The 21,673-nt window shown below is 47.3% G+C and overlaps 1 protein-coding gene across 1 annotated transcript in view; it reads right to left on the reverse strand.

Moving 5' to 3' along the window:
• The window catches only part of RAD50 (RAD50 double strand break repair protein), a 330,429-nt gene that overhangs the window by 76,760 nt on the left and 231,996 nt on the right, over positions 1–21,673 (reverse strand). Inside the window, exon 21 of the mRNA XM_075344529.1 lies at positions 19,124–19,251. Within this exon, the coding sequence (XP_075200644.1) occupies positions 19,124–19,251 (128 nt within the window). The remainder of the gene's footprint in view (positions 1–19,123; positions 19,252–21,673) is intronic.

The raw sequence follows: 21,673 nt of genomic DNA on the forward strand, positions 1-21,673 counted from the left end.
AATAGCGACATGCAGTGAATGTACAAGCATGAAAATAAACTCTGCAGTACATGCAATCCAAGCAGCATTGAAAGCTTGTGCCTTAGCACCATTGCTGTTTGCTGCCGCTGTCTAGCCATCTAGGCGGGTAGACAGCCAAGAATAGCCCTTACAGTGCAATGTAAAACATACAAGCATAAAGGACACATGACACTGCAGCCCATGTAAGACAAGCAGCATATAGAGTCTGTGCTTTAGCACCCCTGATCTTTTGCTGCTGTTTCTAGGTCTGCATCCTGAATAGCGACCGTACAAAAGTACAACAGGACACTTCGGCATTAGTGGGTCAGCACTTTAGTTGCCGTTACCGCCCGCACAAAAGCGGGTGTGTGGCGCCGGAATCCTGTGCTGGTAGCTCAGTGTCTCCGTTTTCCCGCTCTGCGTGCCGGAATGGCTGCCGGCGTCCAGAGGAGAGGGGCGGGCCGAGGGCGTGCCCGAGACAAGAGCGGGAACCCGGCGCCCACTGTGTCTAGTAAAGGGGGCTGGAGAATGCAAATAAGGCTCCAGCCCTCGGCGCTGCTATAGAACAGCGTCTCTCCCTTTCCCTGAGTGACAGGGTGGGGGCGGGAACGAAGCGGCGCTAGGCCGCAAAAGCCGGGGACTAAAGTTAGAAGCGCCGCCGCCGTAAAAGCGCGGTCGGCGCGTCCCCGGCGCACTACAAGTCGCAGCTGCGCCGCCGCTCCAGGGGCGGTCGGCGCGGCGGTCCCCACACGTAAAGTCCCCCAGTAATCTGCAGGGACTATAAGCCCAGCGCACAGCGCTACAGTCCCCGGCGCACTAGCACACCCAGCAAGCCTGGAGTGTGCGTGGCCTGCCATACGGGGACACAGAGTACCTGAAAGTTGCAGGGCCTTGTCCCTGAACGGCACTCCCGCTCCACATCCAGCAGGTTCTATGGGTCTGTGGATGGAGCCCGGCCTCAGGGCTAGGTGGCCGGAAAGATCCCACTTCCTCAGAGCCCCTCAGGGGGATGGGGAAGGAAAACAGCATGTGGGCTCCAGCCTCCGTACCAGCAATAGGTACCTCAACCTTACAAACCGCAAGTGGGGTGAGAAGGGAGCATGCTGGGGGCCCTAGTATGGGCCCTCTTTTCTTCCATCCGATATAGTCAGCAGCTACTGCTGACTAAACAGTGGAGCTTATGCATGGATGTGTGCCTCCTTCGCACAAAGCTTGAAAACTGGTGAGCCAGTGATCCCACTGGGGGTGTATAGCCAGAAGGGGAGGGGCCTTACACTTTTTAGTGTAATTGCTTTGTGTGGCCTCCGGAGGCAGTGCTATACACCCAATCGTCTGGGTCTCCCAATGGAGCGCCGAAGAAAAGGAATTCTTCAGACATGGCTTTAAAGGATGAAAAACTTCCTGACAATACCTTTTTAAAAATATTAATAGAGTTTGTATGCAAGTTTATTCCTTTTTAACCTATCCCTGCAAAAGCATTTAATAGTATAGGTATATAACTAGCACTTTAACCCAGGGCTGTGGAGTCGGAATCGGAGCTCATTTTGGTGGAGTCGGAGTCGGTATAAAATGCACCAACTCCGACTCCTAAAATATATAATAAAATGGGGACAGTAGTGCAATGCAGAATGTGCTGAATATTTTTTCATAGGACATTTCATAACTTTCAAAAATCCCTATCTATTCCTGATCTAAGGCTACATTCACACACAGCGTTTTTGCTGCGTTTTTGAGGAAACGTTTGTCAGCTGCAAAAGCAGATCAGCTTTTTAAAAAACTGCATCGCCTGAAAGGTTTTTGAGCTCATAAATAATGCTTTCAATAGCAAAAGCAGATTAGAAAAACGCCACAAACGGACATGCTCATTCTCTGTAATCTTGAAACCCATTGCCTTAGCTAGATGCCCAGAGTCACTGCATTTCACTGAATTATTTTGCCATCAATGTTCGATATGTTTGTGACAAGAAAGAAATTATTAGCAAGACACTGGCAGTAAAAGCTACTAAAGATCATCACACCGGCCAGTTTCTCCAGGCCTTAGTGGAAAAAGTTCTGCAAGATTACGAACTCAAAAAAGAGCAGGTTCTTGCTATTGTAACGGACAATGCTTCAAACATAAGTACAATTAAACTGATGAATGAGAGTAATGAACAACAGCTAGAAGAAAATTTAGTATTCAGTATGTGTGAGATGGAGCCACAGTGCTCTTTCCTATTCATCACATGCGCTGTGTTGTGCACACGCTGTAGCTGGCAATAAGAGAGAGTCTGCAAGAGGGACCCAGATTTCACACATCCGGCTTTTCGCCGGTTTGGCGGATGCGGCGCACTCCAGTACAGTGTATACAGTACAGTGGCAGCGCAAAAAATGACGGTCACATGGTGTTATGTGACCCGAAAGTTGCGGCGCTGCCACTGTACTTATCATACTGTACTGTCATGCGCCGCATTCGCCAAACCGGCGAAAAGCGGATGTGTGAAACTGGGCGGACATGCTGGAAAATTGATTGGAAAAGTGAGGAAATTGGTTATTGCCGCCAGAACCCCTAAAATTGATTCCATCTTGAAGAGACGTGCTGGGAAAGGGGCAATTGTTGATCAAGCCACTCGATGTGGCAGCACTTATTTAATGACTGAGCGATTGCTTGAACTAAAATAATTTCTTATAGAAATGGTGAACCCTCAAGTAACTTTAAATGAAGGTCAATGGACACAGGTGGCTTAATTGAAGGAATTGCTTAATCACCCATTTATTGTGACTAAAAAATTACAAGCTGAGGATTTAACTCCTGGCATTTTCATAAGGCAGTGGAAGAACTTGCTATTTTGCCTGTCCCAAAGAGGAGGTTTAATCCCACCAGATGGCATTTCTGCTTCAATGAAACGGAGAGAGACACAGCTATTGAAAAATAAAACTCTTCTGGCAGCTGTTTATGTGGACCCAAGTCATCATATACTGCTTGATGATCAACAGCTTACTAAAGGAAAAGAAGCTTTTAGTGAGGTAGCAGTTAGGATGAGCGGCTACAGGACTGCCAGGCGGAAGAGGACTTGGGGCCTGAGAGTGCTACTGCTGCCATTTCTTCATCCTCATCAGATGAGGAGTTTAACTTTGACAAGTATTTGGATGACATGGAGCAGGCAAAGCGTTGCCGCAAGGAAAAAGATTTCACTCCGTCTCCTATAGCAGCAGATTGACCAGATTTCAGTAAAATTTTTCCCTTACTCTCAAAGAAATAGAAAAATTCAACCATTCATCAAAACTGACTGTGCATGAGGCAATTCCTTTATACCCGGAAATTGTTAGAGATGTCGCCCATATGGTTAATAGCTTTGCCTCCAACCCAAGTTAGAGTAGAGAGGCTGTTCTCTAGCCTTAAAATTATTAGGTCAGATTTGAGGTCATCTGCGAAGGAGGATCTGATTGAGGCAATTCTATTTCTTACAACAAATTCATAGACTGCACAAATATTATTTAAGCGAGCTTTACACGCTGCGACATCGAGCGCGATAATTTCCGCCCCCGTTGTACATGCGATATCTGGTGATCGCTGCCAGATCATTACCGCTACAGCAGCTTCACACGCACATACCTGGTCGGTGACGTCGCTGTGACCGCCGAACAATCCCTCCTTCAAGGGGAAGGTGCGTTCGGCGTCACAGCGACGTCACTAAGCGGCCGGCCAATAGAAGTGGAGGGGCGGAGATGAGCGGGACATAACATCCCGCCCACCTCCTTCCTTCCGCATTGCCGGTGGACGCAGGTAAGGAGATGTTTGTCGTTCCTGCGGTTTCACACACATAGCGATGTGTGGTGCTGCAGGAACGACAAACAACATCGTACCTGCAGCAGTTACGATATTATGGAAAGGAGCGACATGTCTCTCCTAGGGTTTACACGCTGCGATGTCGGTAATGGCGCCGGATGTGCGTCACTAACGATGTGACCCCGACGATATATCGTTACTGATGTCGCAATGTGTAAAGCCCGCTTTAGTATGTTTTTGTTGAAATCTGTTTTTTTGCCATATATATTATTATATATAACACTATGTAATACACTATGTAAGTGGCAAAAAACAGTTTTCAACAAAAACATACTAAATAATAACATTTAGTAGATTGCTTATATTTAAGTGAAAAATGTATTGTAGTGCAATGTGAACATCAGACATTTAATCATTTTTATGATACAATAATCAAGATATTTAGATAGAACATAATATATTTATTGGAATATAACTTTAGAACACAGAAAACTGTAATAAATTGTAAATATGTAATACAATATGTAATATATACAAGAAATATATGTAATCTACTGTATATTAGTGTATTACATATTTACAATTTATGAGTTTGTGTTCTAAAGTTGTATTCCAATAAATATATTTTATGTTTCATCTAAATATCTTGATTATTATAAAATGATGAAATGTCTAATGTTCACATTGTACTACAATAAATTTTTCACTTAACTACAAGCAATATATGTGGGAGTCGGAGTCGGTGCAAGGGAAATTGAGGAGTCGGAGTCGAAGGTTTGGCTTACCGACTCCACGGCCCTGTTTTAACCACAACCCACCATAAAGTACTAGAGTGTGCTCTCCACAGTGGGTGACAGTCTGCATGTAAACACACATAAATGTTTGTTAAGCAGATATGTCAGCAACATAAGATATAACACGAGTAGTCAGTGATTCAGCCATAAGTGTAACATATTTAGTGACTTTTTTTGTAGAGAAATTCCATAAAATATAAATGAGAGGTAATTACATGAAGATGATAGTGCTTGAGGCTGATAGAGAGTAAATAAATGCAGATGCAAAGTTTCGAGTAGAAGCCCTATCATCAATATAGCTGAATCTAAGCAGAAATGACCAAGATCAAAAAGACTTCAATCCTGGCTAATTAACCCTAGAACGCATACCTGGGTCCTCGCAGGCCTGCTAGGTTATTTGTTTTCTATTTAAAACAAGAATAGGGACACTTAGATCTATCATAATTGGTAAATATCACTAGACCCCATAAGAAGCATAGAGAGAAACAGGAGAAAATAGAGGGGTTTCTACTAGTGAGACCAATACATGGTCAAAAATAATGCACAGTCAGTCAACCTCTTGAAGTATAAAAAGAATTTTTATTGACAACAATTTTTATAAGAGGAGAGAGTACATTTTATTATAAATTACATAAATGGATAAAGTGAACCAGGTAAAGACGGGAAAATACCGCAACCCAGACACGCCAGGTGATGCACAGATGGGGAAACAGAAGTACATGCAATGGTTAGATGGTATAAACGTAGCTGAATATAATCCAATAAAATTCAAGGCTAAATAGCTCCCAAAAGCTCATTAGAGTGAATCTAGGTGAAATTTGTCAAAAAAATGACACAAATACAGGGGTGTCCGCAGATGAAGGGAATTTTGTTTACTTACCGTAAATTCCTTTTCTTCTAGCTCCAATTGGGAGACCCAGACAATTGGGTGTATAGCTACTGCCTCCGGAGGCCGCACAAAGTACTACACTTAAAAGTGTAAGGCCCCTCCCCTTCTGGCTATACACCCCCCCGTGGGAGCACGGGTCCCTCAGTTTTAGTGCAAAAGCAAGAAGGAGGAAAGCCAATAACTGTTTCAAAAACAAATTCAATCCGATAACAATATCGGAGAACGTAACTTATCAACATGAACAACATGTGCACCCGAAAAACAAATACCCTAAGAAAAAACAGGGCGGGTGCTGGGTCTCCCAATTGGAGCTAGAAGAAAAGGAATTTACGGTAAGTAAACAAAATTCCCTTCTTCTTTTTCGCTCCTAATTGGGAGACCCAGACAATTGGGACGTCCAAAAGCAGTCCCTGGGTGGGTAAAAGAATATCTCGTGATCGGGCTGTCAGGCAGCCCTTTCTTACAGGTGGGCCACCGCCGCCTGCAGGACTTGTCTACCTAGGCTGGCATCCGCCGAAGCGTAGGTATGCACCTGATAATGCTTGGTAAAAGTGTGCAGACTCGACCAGGTAGCCGCCTGGCACACCTGCTGAGCCGTAGCCTGATGCCGTAATGCCCAGGACGCACCCACGGCTCTGGTAGAATGGGCCTTCAGTCCAGAAGGAGTCGGAAGCCCAGCAGAACGGTAGGCGTGAAGAATTGGTTCCTTGATCCACCGCGCAAGGGTGGATTTGGAAGCTTGCGACCCTTTATGCTGACCAGCGACCAGGATAAAGAGTGCATCCGAACGGCGCAGAGGCGCCGTGCGGGAAATGTAGATCCTGAGTGCTCTCACCAGGTCCAACAGATGCAAACCCTTTTCAAATTGGTGAACTGGATGCGGACACAAAGATGGTAAAGTGATATCCTGATTGAGATGAAAGGAAGATACCACCTTGGGAAGAAACTCTGGAATTGGACGCAGTACTACCTTGTCTTGCTGAAACACCAGGAAGGGAGATTTGCAAGATAACGCCACCAGCTCTGACACTCTCCGAAGAGACGTGACCGCCACCAGAAAAGCCACTTTCTGTGAAAGCCGAGAAAAGGAAATCTCCTTCATAGGCTCGAAAGGTGGCTTCTGGAGAGCAATTAGAACCTTGTTCAGATCCCAGGGTGCCAATGGCCGCTTGTAAGGGGGAACGATATGACAAACCCCTTGCAGGAACGTGCGTACCTTAGGAAGTCGCGCCAGGCGCTTCTGAAAGAATACGGATAGCGCAGAGACTTGTCCTTTAAGGGAGCTAAGCGACAAACCTTTTTCCAACCCAGACTGCAGGAAGGAAAGAAAAATAGGCAATGCAAATGGCCAGGGAGAAACTCCCTGAGCGGAGCACCAAGATAAGAATATCTTCCACGTTCTGTGGTAGATCTTGGCGGAGGATGGTTTCCTAGCCTGTCTCATGGTGGCAACAACATCATGAGATAAACCTGAGGTCCCTAGGATCCAGGACTCAATGGCCACACAGTCAGGTTCAGGGCCGCAGAATTCAGATGGAAAAACGGCCCTTGAGACAGCAAGTCTGGACGGCCTGGTAACGCCCACGGTTGTCCTACCGTAAGATGCCACAGATCCGGGTACCACGACCTCCTTGGCCAGTCTGGAGCGACGAGAATGGCGCAACGGCAGTCGGACCTGATTTTGCGGAGCACTCTGGGCAACAATGCCAGAGGTGGAAACACATAAGGTAGTCGGAACTGCGACCAATCCTGAACTAAGGCGTCTGCCGCCAGAGCTCGGTGATCGTGAGACCGTACCATGAAAACCGGGACCTTGTTGTTGTGCCGTGACGCCATCAGGTCGACGTCCGGCATCCCCCAGCGGCGACAGATCTCCTGAAACACGTCCGGGTGAAGGGACCATTCCCCTGCGTCCATGCCCTGGCGACTGAGAAAGTCTGCTTCCCAGTTTTCCACGCCTGGGATGTGAACTGCGGATATGGTGGATGCTGTGTTTTCCACCCACGTCAGAATCCGCCGGACTTCTTGAAAGGCTTGCCGACTGCGTGTTCCCCCTTGGTGGTTGATGTACGCCACCGCTGTGGAATTGTCCGACTGAATCCGGATCTGCTTGCCCTCCAGCCACTGTTGGAAGGCTCGCAGAGCAAGATAGACTGCTCTGATTTCCAGAACATTGATCTGAAGGGTGGACTCTCTCTGAGTCCACGTACCCTGAGCCCTGTGGTGAAGAAACACTGCTCCCCACCCTGATAGGCTCGCATCTGTCGTGACCACCGCCCAGGATGGGGGTAGGAACGACTTTCCTTTTGACAATGAGGTGGGAAGAAGCCACCATCGGAGAGAGTCCTTGGCTGCCTGAGAGAGGGAGACATCCCTGGCGAGGGACGTCGACTTCCCGTCCCATTGGCGGAGAATGTCCCATTGTAGAGGGCGCAGATGAAACTGCGCGAAAGGGACTGCTTCCATTGCTGCCACCATCTTCCCTAGGAAATGCATGAGGCGCCTCAAGGAGTGGGACTGGTTCTGCAGGAGAGATTGCACCCCTGTCTGCAGAGAGCACTGCTTGTCCAGTGGAAGCTTCACTATCGCTGAGAGAGTATGAAACTCCATGCCAAGATATGTTAGTGATTGGGTCGGGGTTAGATTTGACTTTGAAAAGTTGATAATCCACCCGAAACTCTGGAGAGTCTTCAGTGCCACGTCCAGACTGTGTCGGCATGCCTCTTGAGAGGGTGCCTTTATAAGTAGATCGTCCAAATACGGGATCACGGAGTGACCCTGCGAGTGCAGGACAGCTACTACTGCTGCCATGACCTTGGTGAAGACCCGAGGGGCTGTTGCCAGCCCGAAAGGTAACGCTACGAACTGCAGGTGTTCGCTTTCTATAACGAAGCGTAGAAAACGCTGATGCTCTGGCGCAATCGGCACGTGAAGATAAGCATCTTTGATGTCTATTGATGCTAAGAAATCTCCTTGAGACATTGAGGCTATGACGGAGCGTAGAGATTCCATCCGGAACCTCCTGGTTTTTACGTATTTGTTGAGCAACTTTAGATCCAGGACGGGCCGAAAGGACCCGTCCTTCTTTGGCACCACAAACAGATTGGAGTAAAAACCGTGACCTTGTTCCTGAAGAGGAACGGAAGTCACCACTCCTTCCGCCTTTAGAGCGGCCACCGCCTGCAGCAGAGCATCGGCTCGGTCGGGCGGTGGGGAAGTTCTGAAGAAACGAGTTGGAGGACGAGAGCTGAACTCTATCCTGTACCCGTGAGACAGAATGTCCTTCACCCAACGGTCTTTGACCTGTGACAGCCAAATGTCGCCAAAGCGGGAGAGCCTGCCACCGACCGAGGATGCGGAGAGAGGAGGCTGAAAGTCATGAGGAAGCCGTCTTGGTAACGGTTCTTCCTGCTGTCTTTTTTGGGCGTGACTGAGTCCGCCAAGAATCTGAGCCTCTCTGATCCTTTTGAGTCCTTTTGGACGAGGAGAATTGGGACCTGCCTGAGCCTCGAAAGGACCGAAAACCAGACTGACCCCTCCTTTGTTGGGGCTTGTTTTGTCTGTGTTGAGGTAAGGATGAGTCCTTACCCTTGGAGTGTTTAATGATTTCATCCAAACGCTCCCCAAACAATCGGACGCGAGAAAAAGGCAAACTGGTTAAGCACTTCTTGGAAGCAGAATCTGCCTTCCATTCTCTCAACCACAGGGCTCTGCGCAAAACCACGGAGTTGGCTGACGCCACCGCCGTACGGCTCGTAGAGTCCAGGACAGCATTAATCGCGTAAGACGCGAATGCAGACATTTGAGAGGTCAATGGTGCCACCTGCGGGGCAGATGTACGTGTGACCGAGTCGACTTGTATAAGCCCAGCTGAAATGGCTTGGAGTGCCCATACGGCTGCAAAAGCTGGCGCCAACGACGCTCCAATAGCTTCATAGATGGATTTCAGCCAGAGCTCCATCTGCCTGTCAGTGGCATCTTTAAGTGCCGCTCCATCTTCTACTGCAACTAAAGATCTAGCTGCAAGCCTGGAGATTGGAGGGTCCACCTTGGGACACTGGGTCCAACCCTTGACCACGTCAGGGGGAAAAGGATAGCGTGTATCTTTAAGCCGTTTAGAAAACTGCTTCTCAGGATAAGCGTGGTGTTTCTGGATTGCATCTCTAAAGTCAGAGTGGTCCAGAAAAGTGCTTAATTTACGCTTGGGATATCTGAAATGGAATTTCTCCTGCTGTGAAGCTGCCTCCTCCGCAGGAAGAGCTGGCGGGGAAATATCTAACATCCTATTGATGGACGCTATAAGATCATTCACTATGGCGTCACCATCCGGTGTATCCAGATTGAGAGCGGTCCCAGGATCAGAATCTTGATCAGTTACATCCGCCTCATCACCCATAGATTCGTCCCGCTGGGATCCTGACCAGTGAGACGAAGTTGAGGGCCCCTCATAACGAGCCCGCTTAGGTTGTCTGGGACTGTTGTCTGAGTCAGAATCGTCACCCTGGGGTGCATGTGACACCCCCGGAGCTTGGAAGTGTTCCAGCTGAGGGGGACCAGGGAGCAATGATGCCACAGTGTCCATGGTCTGAGTTACTGGTCTAGACTGCAATGTTTCAAGAATCTTTGACATGGTCATAGACAATCTGTCAGCAAAAGCTGCAAACTCCGTTCCTGTCACCTGGACAGCATTCACAGGTGGTACACTCTGGGTCACGTCCAGCAGAGGCCCCGGCTGTGCAAGTTGCACAGGGGCCGAGCACTGCACACAATGGGGGTCAGTGGAACCTGCCGGTAGAGCAGCCCCACATGCGGTACAGGCAGCATATAATGTCTGTGCCTTAGCACCCTTGCGTTTTGCGGACGACATGCTGTTGCCTCCTTGTAATCTAGGAGGGTATATAGCCGAGAATCACCAGCGACCGTACAGTACAAAGTATTTGCAAACACAAAATACTCAGTATACAAACGGCACAAGTGGGGGTGAGCCCTTGAGGGCTGCTTACCGCCCGCTGAACAGCGGGTATGAGGCCGTAGAATCCCGTGTCTGGGTCTCCCCGTCTCCCCTCTGCAGCTCAGCGTGCAGGCAGGAATGGCTGCCGGCGTTCAGTGAAGAGGGGCGGACCGTGGGCGTGCCACAAACAAAGTGCGGGAAACTGCGTCCTACTGTGCCTGGTGTGAGGGCTGGAGTATGTAAAAAATACTCCAGCCCTCAGCGCTGATGCTCTGTACAGCGTCCCGCCCTCCTCCTGACTGGCAGGTGCGGAGGCGGGAACGAACGAACTAGGCCGCAAAAGCCGGGGACTGTAGTAATAAGCGCGGCCGTGATATATGCACGGTCAGCGCGGAAGTCCCCGGCGCACCACAAGTCCCAGCCGCGGCGCAGTCCCAGCGGCCGGCGCGACCGTTCTCCCTGAGTCTACCCACTCAGCTAAGCTGAAGTGAGGAAATGGCACAAGCGCAGCAGCGCTGTTGTCCCCGGCGCACTAACACACCCAGCAATGCTGCGGTGTGCGCGCGTATGCACGGGGACACAGAGTACCTTGACGGAGCAGGGCCATGTCCCTGACGATACTCAGCTCCATATCCAGCGGCTTCTCCAGGGGCTGTGGATGGAGCACGGTCTCAGTGCCTGGAGACCGGTAAAATCCCACTTCGCCCAGAGCCCTAATGGGGATGGGGAAGGAATCAGCATGTGGGCTCCAGCCTCCGTACCCGCAATGGGTACCTCAACTTAACAAGCACCACCGACAGAAAGTGGGGTGAGAAGGGAGCATGCTGGGGGCCCTGTATGGGCCCTCTTTTCTTCCATCCGACATAGTCAGCAGCTGCTGCTGACTAAATAGTGGAGCTATGCGTGCGTGTCTGACCTCCTTCGCACAAAGCAAAAACTGAGGGACCCGTGCTCCCACGGGGGGGGGGTGTATAGCCAGAAGGGGAGGGGCCTTACACTTTTAAGTGTAGTACTTTGTGCGGCCTCCGGAGGCAGTAGCTATACACCCAATTGTCTGGGTCTCCCAATTAGGAGCGAAAAAGAAATAAATATTTTTAAAAAAGTCAGTTAATATATGCAGAACAACCCCGATGAACGTTATCAATCCAAAGAGTTAATGGGAGCAAGAAAGCCAAAGTCAGTTGAAAATATTAACCCATGCAGGACATTATAAAATTAACCCTACAAGTCAGATACAATAACAAAAGAACATGAATACTTAAGTCCATACTAATGCAGTAATCTCATGAAGAGTCACACAACTTTGAATTATATTCCTAAAAAAGACCTTCATATTCAGAAAATTATTCAAAACCACTATATCAATTCCATGCAGCATATATATATTTTATTTTATTTTTAAATTCATACAAAATTACTTTTGGGATACAAAAAAGAGCAGACAGAACCACAGACTGTGCAATTAAAATTTAGTAAAAACCGCAGGGGGGCGTGTGTCTAACATACAAAGTCTGAGCACAACATGATTATATAAATATGGGCAACATATTTGTAGATAGAAAAAAGCATGATTGCAAGCAGATTTTTATGACAATATATAATAGATAATCCCAAATATCTTTGAGTAAGTATCTCTGTACAACAATGATTTTCTATTCAGGAGAAATTCTGTACACCGTGCAATCTGAGGTGCAGGGTGGTGTGTGTACACAGTGTCTGTTAGCGCTTCTCTGTTCTTGGGTAAGGTCATTGTACCTCCAACTATTCTGGGCACTTCACTTGCGCATATATTATGTATAGCCTGAGTTGCAAACTGTTTCTCTAAATGCTGATGACTGCTATGTGCCAATAGGTGTACTTGTATAACATGTGATAAAATTCTGTGCCACAATTGTTTATGTATGAAGATCACTAGCTATTTTTTGTACTGATTGAGGGATTTATAAAACCTTATTTTGTGATCAACAATACATATTGCACGGTGTACAGAATTTCTCCTGAATAGAAAATCATTGTTGTACAGAGATACTTACTCAAAGATATTTGGGATTATCTATTATATATTGTCATAAAAATCTGCTTGTAATCATGCTTTTTTCTATCTACAAATATGTTGCCCATCTATATATATAATTGCCTTATTCTGTCTGTCTGTCTGTCTGTCTATCTGTCTGTCTGTCTGTCATGCTCCAAAATTGTGTCCTTACGGTGACACAAAGCTGATTGGCCGCTGGGCTCGCCATGGCCCCGCCCCCCCACACGGATTGGCCGCTCGCCCAGGCTGCGCCCCCACACGGATTGGCCAGCCGCTCGCCCAGGCTCCGCCCCCCCCACAGATTGGCCTCTCGCCCCGGCACCCTGCAGGCATTGGCAATTCGGCCACGCCACGCCCCGCCCCCCTCACGCAATGCACGTTAGCTCTGGCCCCACCCCCTCCCTCCTCCCGCGCATTTCTCGAACTGACACGGCTGTCACGGAGGTGAGTACGGTACTCCCTGCCCACCCCCCCCCCCTCCCCCCCCCCGCCCCCGCCCCCGCCCCCGCTCGCACAGGACTGGTGTGGATACGTTGCTAACCATGCTCGCATGGTTACAAGCGCTGTCACGGAGGTGAGTACTGTACTCCCTCCCCCCCCCCCCTCCCCCCCCCGGCCCCCGCTCGCACGGCAGTGGTGGGAGTGGTGTGGATACGTTGGTATCAAGCCCATCAAGGTCCTGCTGCGCCAGAAGATCCACACGCACACACACAAACATACACACACATCAGATCACACTCACACTCACTCTTACACACACCTCACACACACCTCACACACACCTCACATCGCATCCACATACTCACAACATCCTGGGATATCGCTTGCTTCTCGGCGGCGAAAATGTGCTGTTGTGATCTTCCAGGACCTGACGGAGGATCACATGGCCAGAAGCATGTGATATCCCCGGATGTTGTGAGTATGAGCGCGTAAGTGCGATATCGTCAGTGTCTGTGTGTGTGAGTGGATGCGATCGGGTGTGTGTGAGTGGATGCGATCGGGTGTGTGTGAGTGGATGCGATCGGGTGTGTGTGTGAGTTGATGCGATCGGGTGTGTGTGTGAGTGGATGCGATCGGGTGTGTGTGTGAGTGGATGCGATCGGGTGTGTGTGTGAGTGGATGCGATCGGGTGTGTGTGTGAGTGGATGCGATCCGGTGTGTGAGTGTCGGCAGAGGACCAGGCCGTGCTGGAGGAGGCTGGGAGCAGAGAGGCTGATCATAGGGAAGAGGGGAATGCTGATGCTGAAGGAGGCTGGGATGGGAAGGCTGGGAGGAAGGAGGCTGGGACGAGAGAGGCTGATCCTCAGGAAGGCTGAGGAGGGGAGGCTGATGCTGAGGGAGGCTGGAAGGAGAGAGGCTGAGCAAACGTGCTCCATCCGCCATACTGCGCACTCCCCATCGTGCTGCATCCCCCATGCTGCGCACTCCCAAACGTGGTCCATCCGCCATGCTGCGCACTCCCAAACGTGGTCCATCCGCCATGCTGCGCACTCCCAAACGTGCTCCATCCGCCATGCTGCGCACTCCCAAACGTGCTCCATCCGCCATACTGCGCACTGGAGCACGTTTGGGAGTGCGCAGCATGGCGGATGGAGCACGTTTGAGAATGCGCAGCATGGCGGATGGAGCACGTTTGGGAGTGCGCAGCATGGCGGATGGAGCACGTTTGGGAGTGCGCAGCATGCCGGATGGTGCACGATCGGGAGTGCGCAGTATGGCGGATGGAGCACGTTTAGAAGTGCGCAGCATGGCGGATGGACCACGTTTGGGAGTGCGCAGCATGGCGGATGGAGCACGTTTAGGAGTGCGCAGCATGGCGGATGGAGCACGTTTGCAAGTGCGCAGCATGGCGGGTGGAGCACGATGGGAGGTGCACACCTCCCCCCAACACACACACACACGCGCACTGCACAACACACACACACTAGGAATCACAAACAACGCCCTACACAGACACCCACACAGACAACGCTGCACACACAAATATACGCACATACTGCACAACACACACATTGCTCAAAACATACCTCCCCCCAAAACACACCACACCCACACAAACCGCACAACACACACACACACACACAACGCTACAGACACACAGCGCTCCACAAACAACGCAACACACGCAACACACATACAACACCGCTCTCACCCCCCGCGACACTCAGAACATGTACAGCGCCCTACACAAACACTTGGTAACTACACACAACAACATCTATATATATATATAACAAAAATCATACATGAACTACACAATACGTAAATTCTAGAATACCCGATGCGTAGAATCGGGCCACCTTCTAGTATTTATATAATCATGTTGTGCTCAGACTTTGTATGTTAGACACACGCCCCCCTGCGGTTTTTACTAAATTTTAATTGCACAGTCTGTGGTTCTGTCTGCTCTTTTTTGTATCCCAAAAGTAATTTTGTATGAATTTAAAAATAAAATAAAATATATATATGCTGCATGGAATTGATATAGTGGTTTCGAATATTTTTCTGAATATGAAGGTCTTTTTTAGGAATATAAGGCAGATACAATAAGCCTGACTTAATGAATAAACAGAGCAATAATTGACAAGATACTTCTGTTTCAAATTTTGCTGAGTAAGAACATTAGCACTCAGTATAGCGCTGATGCCACCAAATACATATATCAACCGTATAGAAATAAACATGCTCATACCGATGTATAAGGGGCATGAACATTAATGGACACCAGGCAAAGAGACTTACCCATCTGATAATAACAACCCGGCGTGGCGTGCTCCAAAGCCATGGAGCACGCCACGCCGGGTTGTTATTATCAGATGGGTAAGTCTCTTTGCCTGGTGTCCATTAATGTTCATGCCCCTTATACATCGGTATGAGCATGTTTATTTCTATACGGTTGATATATGTATTTGGTGGCATCAGCGCTATACTGAGTGCTAATGTTCTTACTCAGCAAAATTTGAAACAGAAGTATCTTGTCAATTATTGCTCTGTTTATTCATTAAGTCAGGCTTATTGTATCTGCCTTGTAGGGTTAATTTTATAATGTCCTGCATGGGTTAATATTTTCAACTGACTTTGGCTTTCTTGCTCCCATTAACTCTTTGGATTGATAACGTTCATCGGGGTTGTTCTGCATATATTTACTGACTATTTTTATATATATTTATATCTGCGGACACCCCTGTATTTGTGTCATTTTTTTGACAAATTTCACCTAGATTCACTCTAATGAGCTTTTGGGAGCTATTTAGCCTTGAATTGTATTGGATTATATTCAGCTACATTTATACCATCTAACCATTGCATGCACTTCTGTTTCCCCATCTGTGCATCACCTGGCGTGTCTGGGTTGCGGTATTTTCCCGTCTTTACCTGGTTCACTTTATCCATTTATGTAATTTATAATAAAATGTACTCTCTCCTCTTATAAAAATTGTTGTCAATAAAAATTCTTTTTATACTTCAAGAGGTTGACTGACTGTGCATTATTTTTGACCATGTATTGGTCTCACTAGTAGAAACCCCTCTATTTTCTCCTGTTTCTCTCTATTTGTTTTCTATTGTAGATTTCTATGGTTGTGCATTCTAGAACTAACCTGTTAGATTCCGCAGTCAATAGCATCCACAGCATATAAGTGGTTAGACAGAGGGAAGGCTCAGTCTTTTACCTCATCTGAGTCCCATAATATGATATCAGGGTGCTCATGTACCTGAAGCACTAAGGGAGAGGGGAGCCAGCACGATCTGAAAATGGCATGCATCATATAAAAAGTGCAAATTCACAGATTTATTCCAACTGACTGTAATCTAAATGAGATTTTTAGCAAATAATTGATCAATTCTTTGAGCCACCCCTGCCAACGTCACGGCAAATCTCAATAGGGGTGTCCTACTCTATATTCTGTATTTCATGTGCCATGCGGCCTCCTAGATAAAGTTAAAAGCAGAACCATAATGGAGCACACATACCTGTAACCTGTATATATAACCGCTTCTATGTTGCAAAAGAGGCAATTGTGGATAGAGGCCAGCCCAGGTCCCAGCATGTGGAGCAAGCTCTACACATACCAGGACTATATCAGAACTGACCCTCCCAGTGCCAGACAGCAACCATTGATAAAGGCAGACCAGATCCAAGTATGGTGCTTAATTAGCAATGCCTGTGGAAAGGGTGAGGCAACTGAATGTGTATAGCTACCAACAGGAGGAATATATTGCAAACCAAGATCAGGCGTGCATAGCATGGTGGTGACCAGCCACCAGAAATTTGTAGCATAACTACAACCAGAGAGAGAGGGGAGCCAGCACGATCTGAAAATGGCATGCATCATATAAAAAGTGCAAATTCACAGATTTATTCCAACTCTACTGTAATATAAATGAGATTTTTAGCAAATAATTGATCAATTCTTTGAGCCACCACTGCCAACGTCACGGCAAATCTCAATACGGGGGTCCTACTCTATATTCTGTATTTCATAAAGTTAAAAGCAGAACCATAATGGACTAATAATATGACTGTAGTTATGCTACAATTTTCTGGTGGCCGACCACCACCATGCTATGCACGCCTTATTTTGGTTTGCAATGTATTCCTCCTGTTGGTAGCTGTTCACATTGAGTTGCCTCACCCCTTTCCACAGGCAATGCTAATTAAGCACCATACTTGGATCTGGTCTGCCTTTATCAATGGTTGCTGTCTGGCACTGGGAGGGTCAGTTCTGATATAGTCCTGGTATGTGTAGAGCTTGCTCCACATGCTGGGACCTGGGCTGGCCTCTATCCATAATTGCCTCTTTTGCAACATAGAAGCAGTTATATACAGGTTACAGGTATTTGTGCTCCATTACGGTTCTGCTTTTAACTTCATCTAGGAGGCCGCATGGCACATGAAATACATAATATAGTGTAGGACCCCCCTATTGAGATTTGCCGTGACGTTGGCAGGGGTGGCTCAAAGAATTGATCAATTATTTGCTAAAAATCTCATTTTTTATTGTAGTACAGTTGGAATAAATCTGTGAATTTGCACCTTTGATATGATGCATGCCAATTTCAGATCGTGCTAGCTCCCTTTTTTTCTCTGAAGCACTAAGGGTACGTGCCCACGATGTGTCCTGGAAGCGGTGGGTCCGGACCTGCGGGACCGCGAGTCTCCTTTGCAGGAGACCGCAGCTGCTCGTGCACACGATATGGGCTCGGGCAGTTGCGGTTTCTCTCTACTTTTCTCCCTGAGAACACTCGCTTCTCCAAAACAAACAATTGACATGCTTGCGGCTCGGAAAGCCACACCACATGTCTGTATTCACTGCGGGCTGTACACGCACTGTGGGCATGAGATTTCTAAACTCCCATCCACTGTGCTTGTGCTGTACCTCACAACATTTTGGACGAAGCTCAAACATGCTGCATCAAAAACGCAGTGAACACTGATCATGGGCACCCAGCCTAAGAATAAGAGTGGCATCATGTAGTGGCAAAGAGCCTGATTTAAGGGATCTACAGTATACAGATTGGATAATATCCATTTGTTTGTCTGAGCTAAAAGTTTTGCTCTGAGTATAACGCCACCCATATCACTGATTGGCAGCTTCCTGTGCACACTGTGAATTGTGAGCAAGCTGACAATCAGTGGTGGGGGCGGGGTTACACAGACTAACCTGACTGCTCTGCACATGAGACCAAGGCCTGTAGTGATAATCTCCTGCTGATAAAACACTGATTGTACTGAATCTCCAGCACACGGTTCAATAAGTGACATATGCTTGTAATCAGGGTCTCCATGCCTGCATTATGCTACTCTCAGAATAAATAGCAAAAACCTACTGACAGATTTCGTTTAAAGGGAACCTGTCACCAGCTTTTTCCCTTAAGAGTTGCGGTCACAACCAGTGAGCCCTTATATACATCATTCCAGAACACTGTATATCAGAGCCCAGGCTGTGGTGTATAACGTAAAAAAACCCAACTTTATAATAGTCACCTATGGGGCAGTCCGCTTCAATGGGTGTCGCTGCTCTCGATTCGGTGCCTTCACCAACTTGTGTGATCACTGTCCTCCTGCCCAGCCCAGTGTGTATGAGTCACCCTACGTCATTCCCACACAGGTCTTATTGCGTCTCAGCGTATGCGCACATTGATCTGCTCGGCTGAGGGCAGCTCAAAGTACTGTAGCGCACATGCACGAGTGGTCCTTGACCTTTTCCTGTGCATTACAGTATTTTACTCTGCCCTCAGCAGGGCAGATCAAAGTGCGAACGTGCAGGAGCACAATGGAGGCCTCTCTGTGAATAACACAGGATATGTCATGCACACGGGTCTGGGCAGGAGGACGGCGACTGCACAAGATGGAGGAGGTGTTGGACCGAGAGCAGCGACATTCACTGGACCGGACCAACCCCTAGATGAGTATTATACAGGTGTTTTTTAACGTTCTACAGAGAGATCTGGACACTTATATACAGAATTCTGGAGTGCTGTATATAATGGCTCACTGGTGGTAGCTGCAGTTCATAAGGGAAAAAACCTGGTGACAAGTTCCCTTTAAAGGTATAAATTTACTATTAAAGTCAACAAACAAAAAAAGAACATTGCAATATTTACCTGTGTTATACCTAATAGTCCTTAATAAAATGCAGTTACAATAATCATCAAGTAATAAATGAAATCAATAAACCACACTTACTTTTTAAGTTGATTAACATTCATCTGTCCCATCTCTCTTAATAGTCTGTTTCTTTCCTCGTCAACCCTCTTAAGTTCTTCTATCCTTTTTCTAAGAGTTAGGTTGTCTTGGAGACATCTTTCCTGAATCTAAGAACAAAAAAGTAGACAGTAAGGTGGCTGATGGGTAACTAATTTTTCTGGAATCATTACAATATAAAATGTCTGTAAACTCCACTTATGATTGGTTTTATATTACAGATCAGGTGTATAAGTATAATGACTTCTGATATGTTGCATCACACAGTGTCTTCAAAGAGGAGCTTTTGAGTATTTTCAAAGAAAATCTAACAGTCAGAAAAAAGCTAGAGAGCCTCATCCTGAATCTCAGAGACTCACATTGAGAAACTGACCTCCGCTCAGTATAGTGATCCAGCAGGTTACAGATAAGATGACGTGATGCTGGAAGGGACCAGAGCACTGTTGAAGCCGGGAGGAGACTGTGACTCGTGAATATATTACTACTATCATTACACAATCCCTAAGGCTCCTTTCACACGTCAGTGATTCTGGGACGTTTGTGCTTTTTTTTTAAACGTACCAGAATCACTGACATACGCAGACCCATTATAATGAATGGGTCTGCTCACACGTCAGTGATTTTTCACTGCACGTGTCTCCGTGCGGCGTACCCGCGTGTGCGTGATTGCTGCACGGAGACATGTCCATTTTTTTCTGGCATCACTGATGTTCCACGGACGACGCAGTGGTGTGGTCCGTGAAACACGTGCCAGAAAAAAACGTGCATTTAAAATAATAAACATTTTAACTCACCCGGCGTCCAGCGATGTCCTCTGCAGCCCGTCCTCCCTGCTCCTTCTGTGCCGGCTCATTACTGTCGCGCATATTCATTATGCGCGACACAGCCAACCCGGAAGCAGCTGCTGCGGGGGTCAGCGCCGGCCGGATGCTGTGTTGCGGGAGCGATCAGCACCATGGACAGCGGGAGCGGGCGCAGGCGAGTTGATTTCTAAGTGCAATCACGGGCCACGGATAACGGAGTCCGGATTGCACTTAGACAACCCACGTGTGCCGAGATTCACGGCACACGCAGGGACATGTGCGTGTTTTACACGCCAGTGAAAAACGTCTGTGTTTTTCACTGACGTGTGAAACGGGCCTTACACACAGAAAAATAATCGTGTACTGGAAAACAGGAAAAAAACATTAACGTGTGTTGAAATTGCAAATAAATAGTATAATTCCACAATAGTTTTTGCTGTTTTTTATTTACCATGTTCATTATATGGTAAAACTGATCTGGTAATAGGATTCTCCAGGTCAGTATGAGTACATAGATAGTAAACATGTTTAGTTATGGTTTAAGTGGTGGAAAAAATTGTAAATAAATTTTTTTCCCCTTGTGTCATCATTTTCCGCGACCTGTAACGGTCTCAATTTTTGGTGTTTTTTTTCTCTGTATACTAATTACATTAAGTTATTTTATATTTTGATAGATCACAAATTTCTAAACCAGCGATACCAAATGTATGCATTTTTTTAAATTGTTTTATTTTTAAAAGGGGCAAAAGGGGGGGGGGTGACTCGAACTTTTCTGAGTTTTTTTACTCTTTACTGTATTTACCATATTTTTCGGACTATAAGACACACCCTGGTTTTAGAGAAGGAAAATAAAATTTTAAGCAAAAAATGTGGTCATGACACGTTATGGGGCGAGTATCTGTTGCTGACACTATTATGGGGGTAATGTCCCCAAATTCTCTACTAAAGTACCCCATCCTGGTAATGATCCTCCTGCCTTGTGTATATATATATGTCCCTCATCCTGTTATAGCCCCATCCTGCTATATACTGCCATCCTGCTATATACTGCCATCCTGGTATGTGCTCCCATCCTGCTATATACGCCATCATCCTGCTCATATACGCCATCATTCAGCTCATATACCCCCATCATCCTGCTCATATAACCACATCATCCAGCTCATATACCCCCATCATCCTGCTCATATACCCCATTATCCTGCTCATATACTCCCATCATCCTGCTCATATACCCCCATCATCCTGCTCCTATACCTCTATCATCCTGCTCATATACCTCCATCATCCTGCTCCTATACCCCCATCATCCTGCTCCTATACCCCCATCCTGCTATATGTCCTGCATCCTGTGGCACACAAAAAAAATAAACGTTTACACTCACCTTTCCTCACTCCACGCAGCATCGCTCCTCCTCCATCTGTGCCAGCAGCGCTATGTGGAGCAGGCCACGATCCCTGCAGCATCGCGATGTCCTCCTGTGTGCCGGCGCGGTTGTGTGGACACGTGCACATAGCGATGACGTCATCGCTGTGAGCACCGCTAGTTTTCACACAGCGCGGCCGGCACAGACAGGAGGACATCGCAGTGCTGCAGGGGAACGGTGAGTGTACTGATTCACTGCACCCCATGCTGATAATGATGCGTGGGGAGCAGTGAATACAGCCGTACATGATCACTCCAGGCTCTAGGTGCCAGGGGTGATCACGCGTGCTGGCTGTTTACTAT

This window comes from Anomaloglossus baeobatrachus, chromosome 4, assembly GCF_048569485.1.
Source record: "Anomaloglossus baeobatrachus isolate aAnoBae1 chromosome 4, aAnoBae1.hap1, whole genome shotgun sequence".
Taxonomy (NCBI): Eukaryota; Metazoa; Chordata; class Amphibia; order Anura; family Aromobatidae; genus Anomaloglossus; species Anomaloglossus baeobatrachus.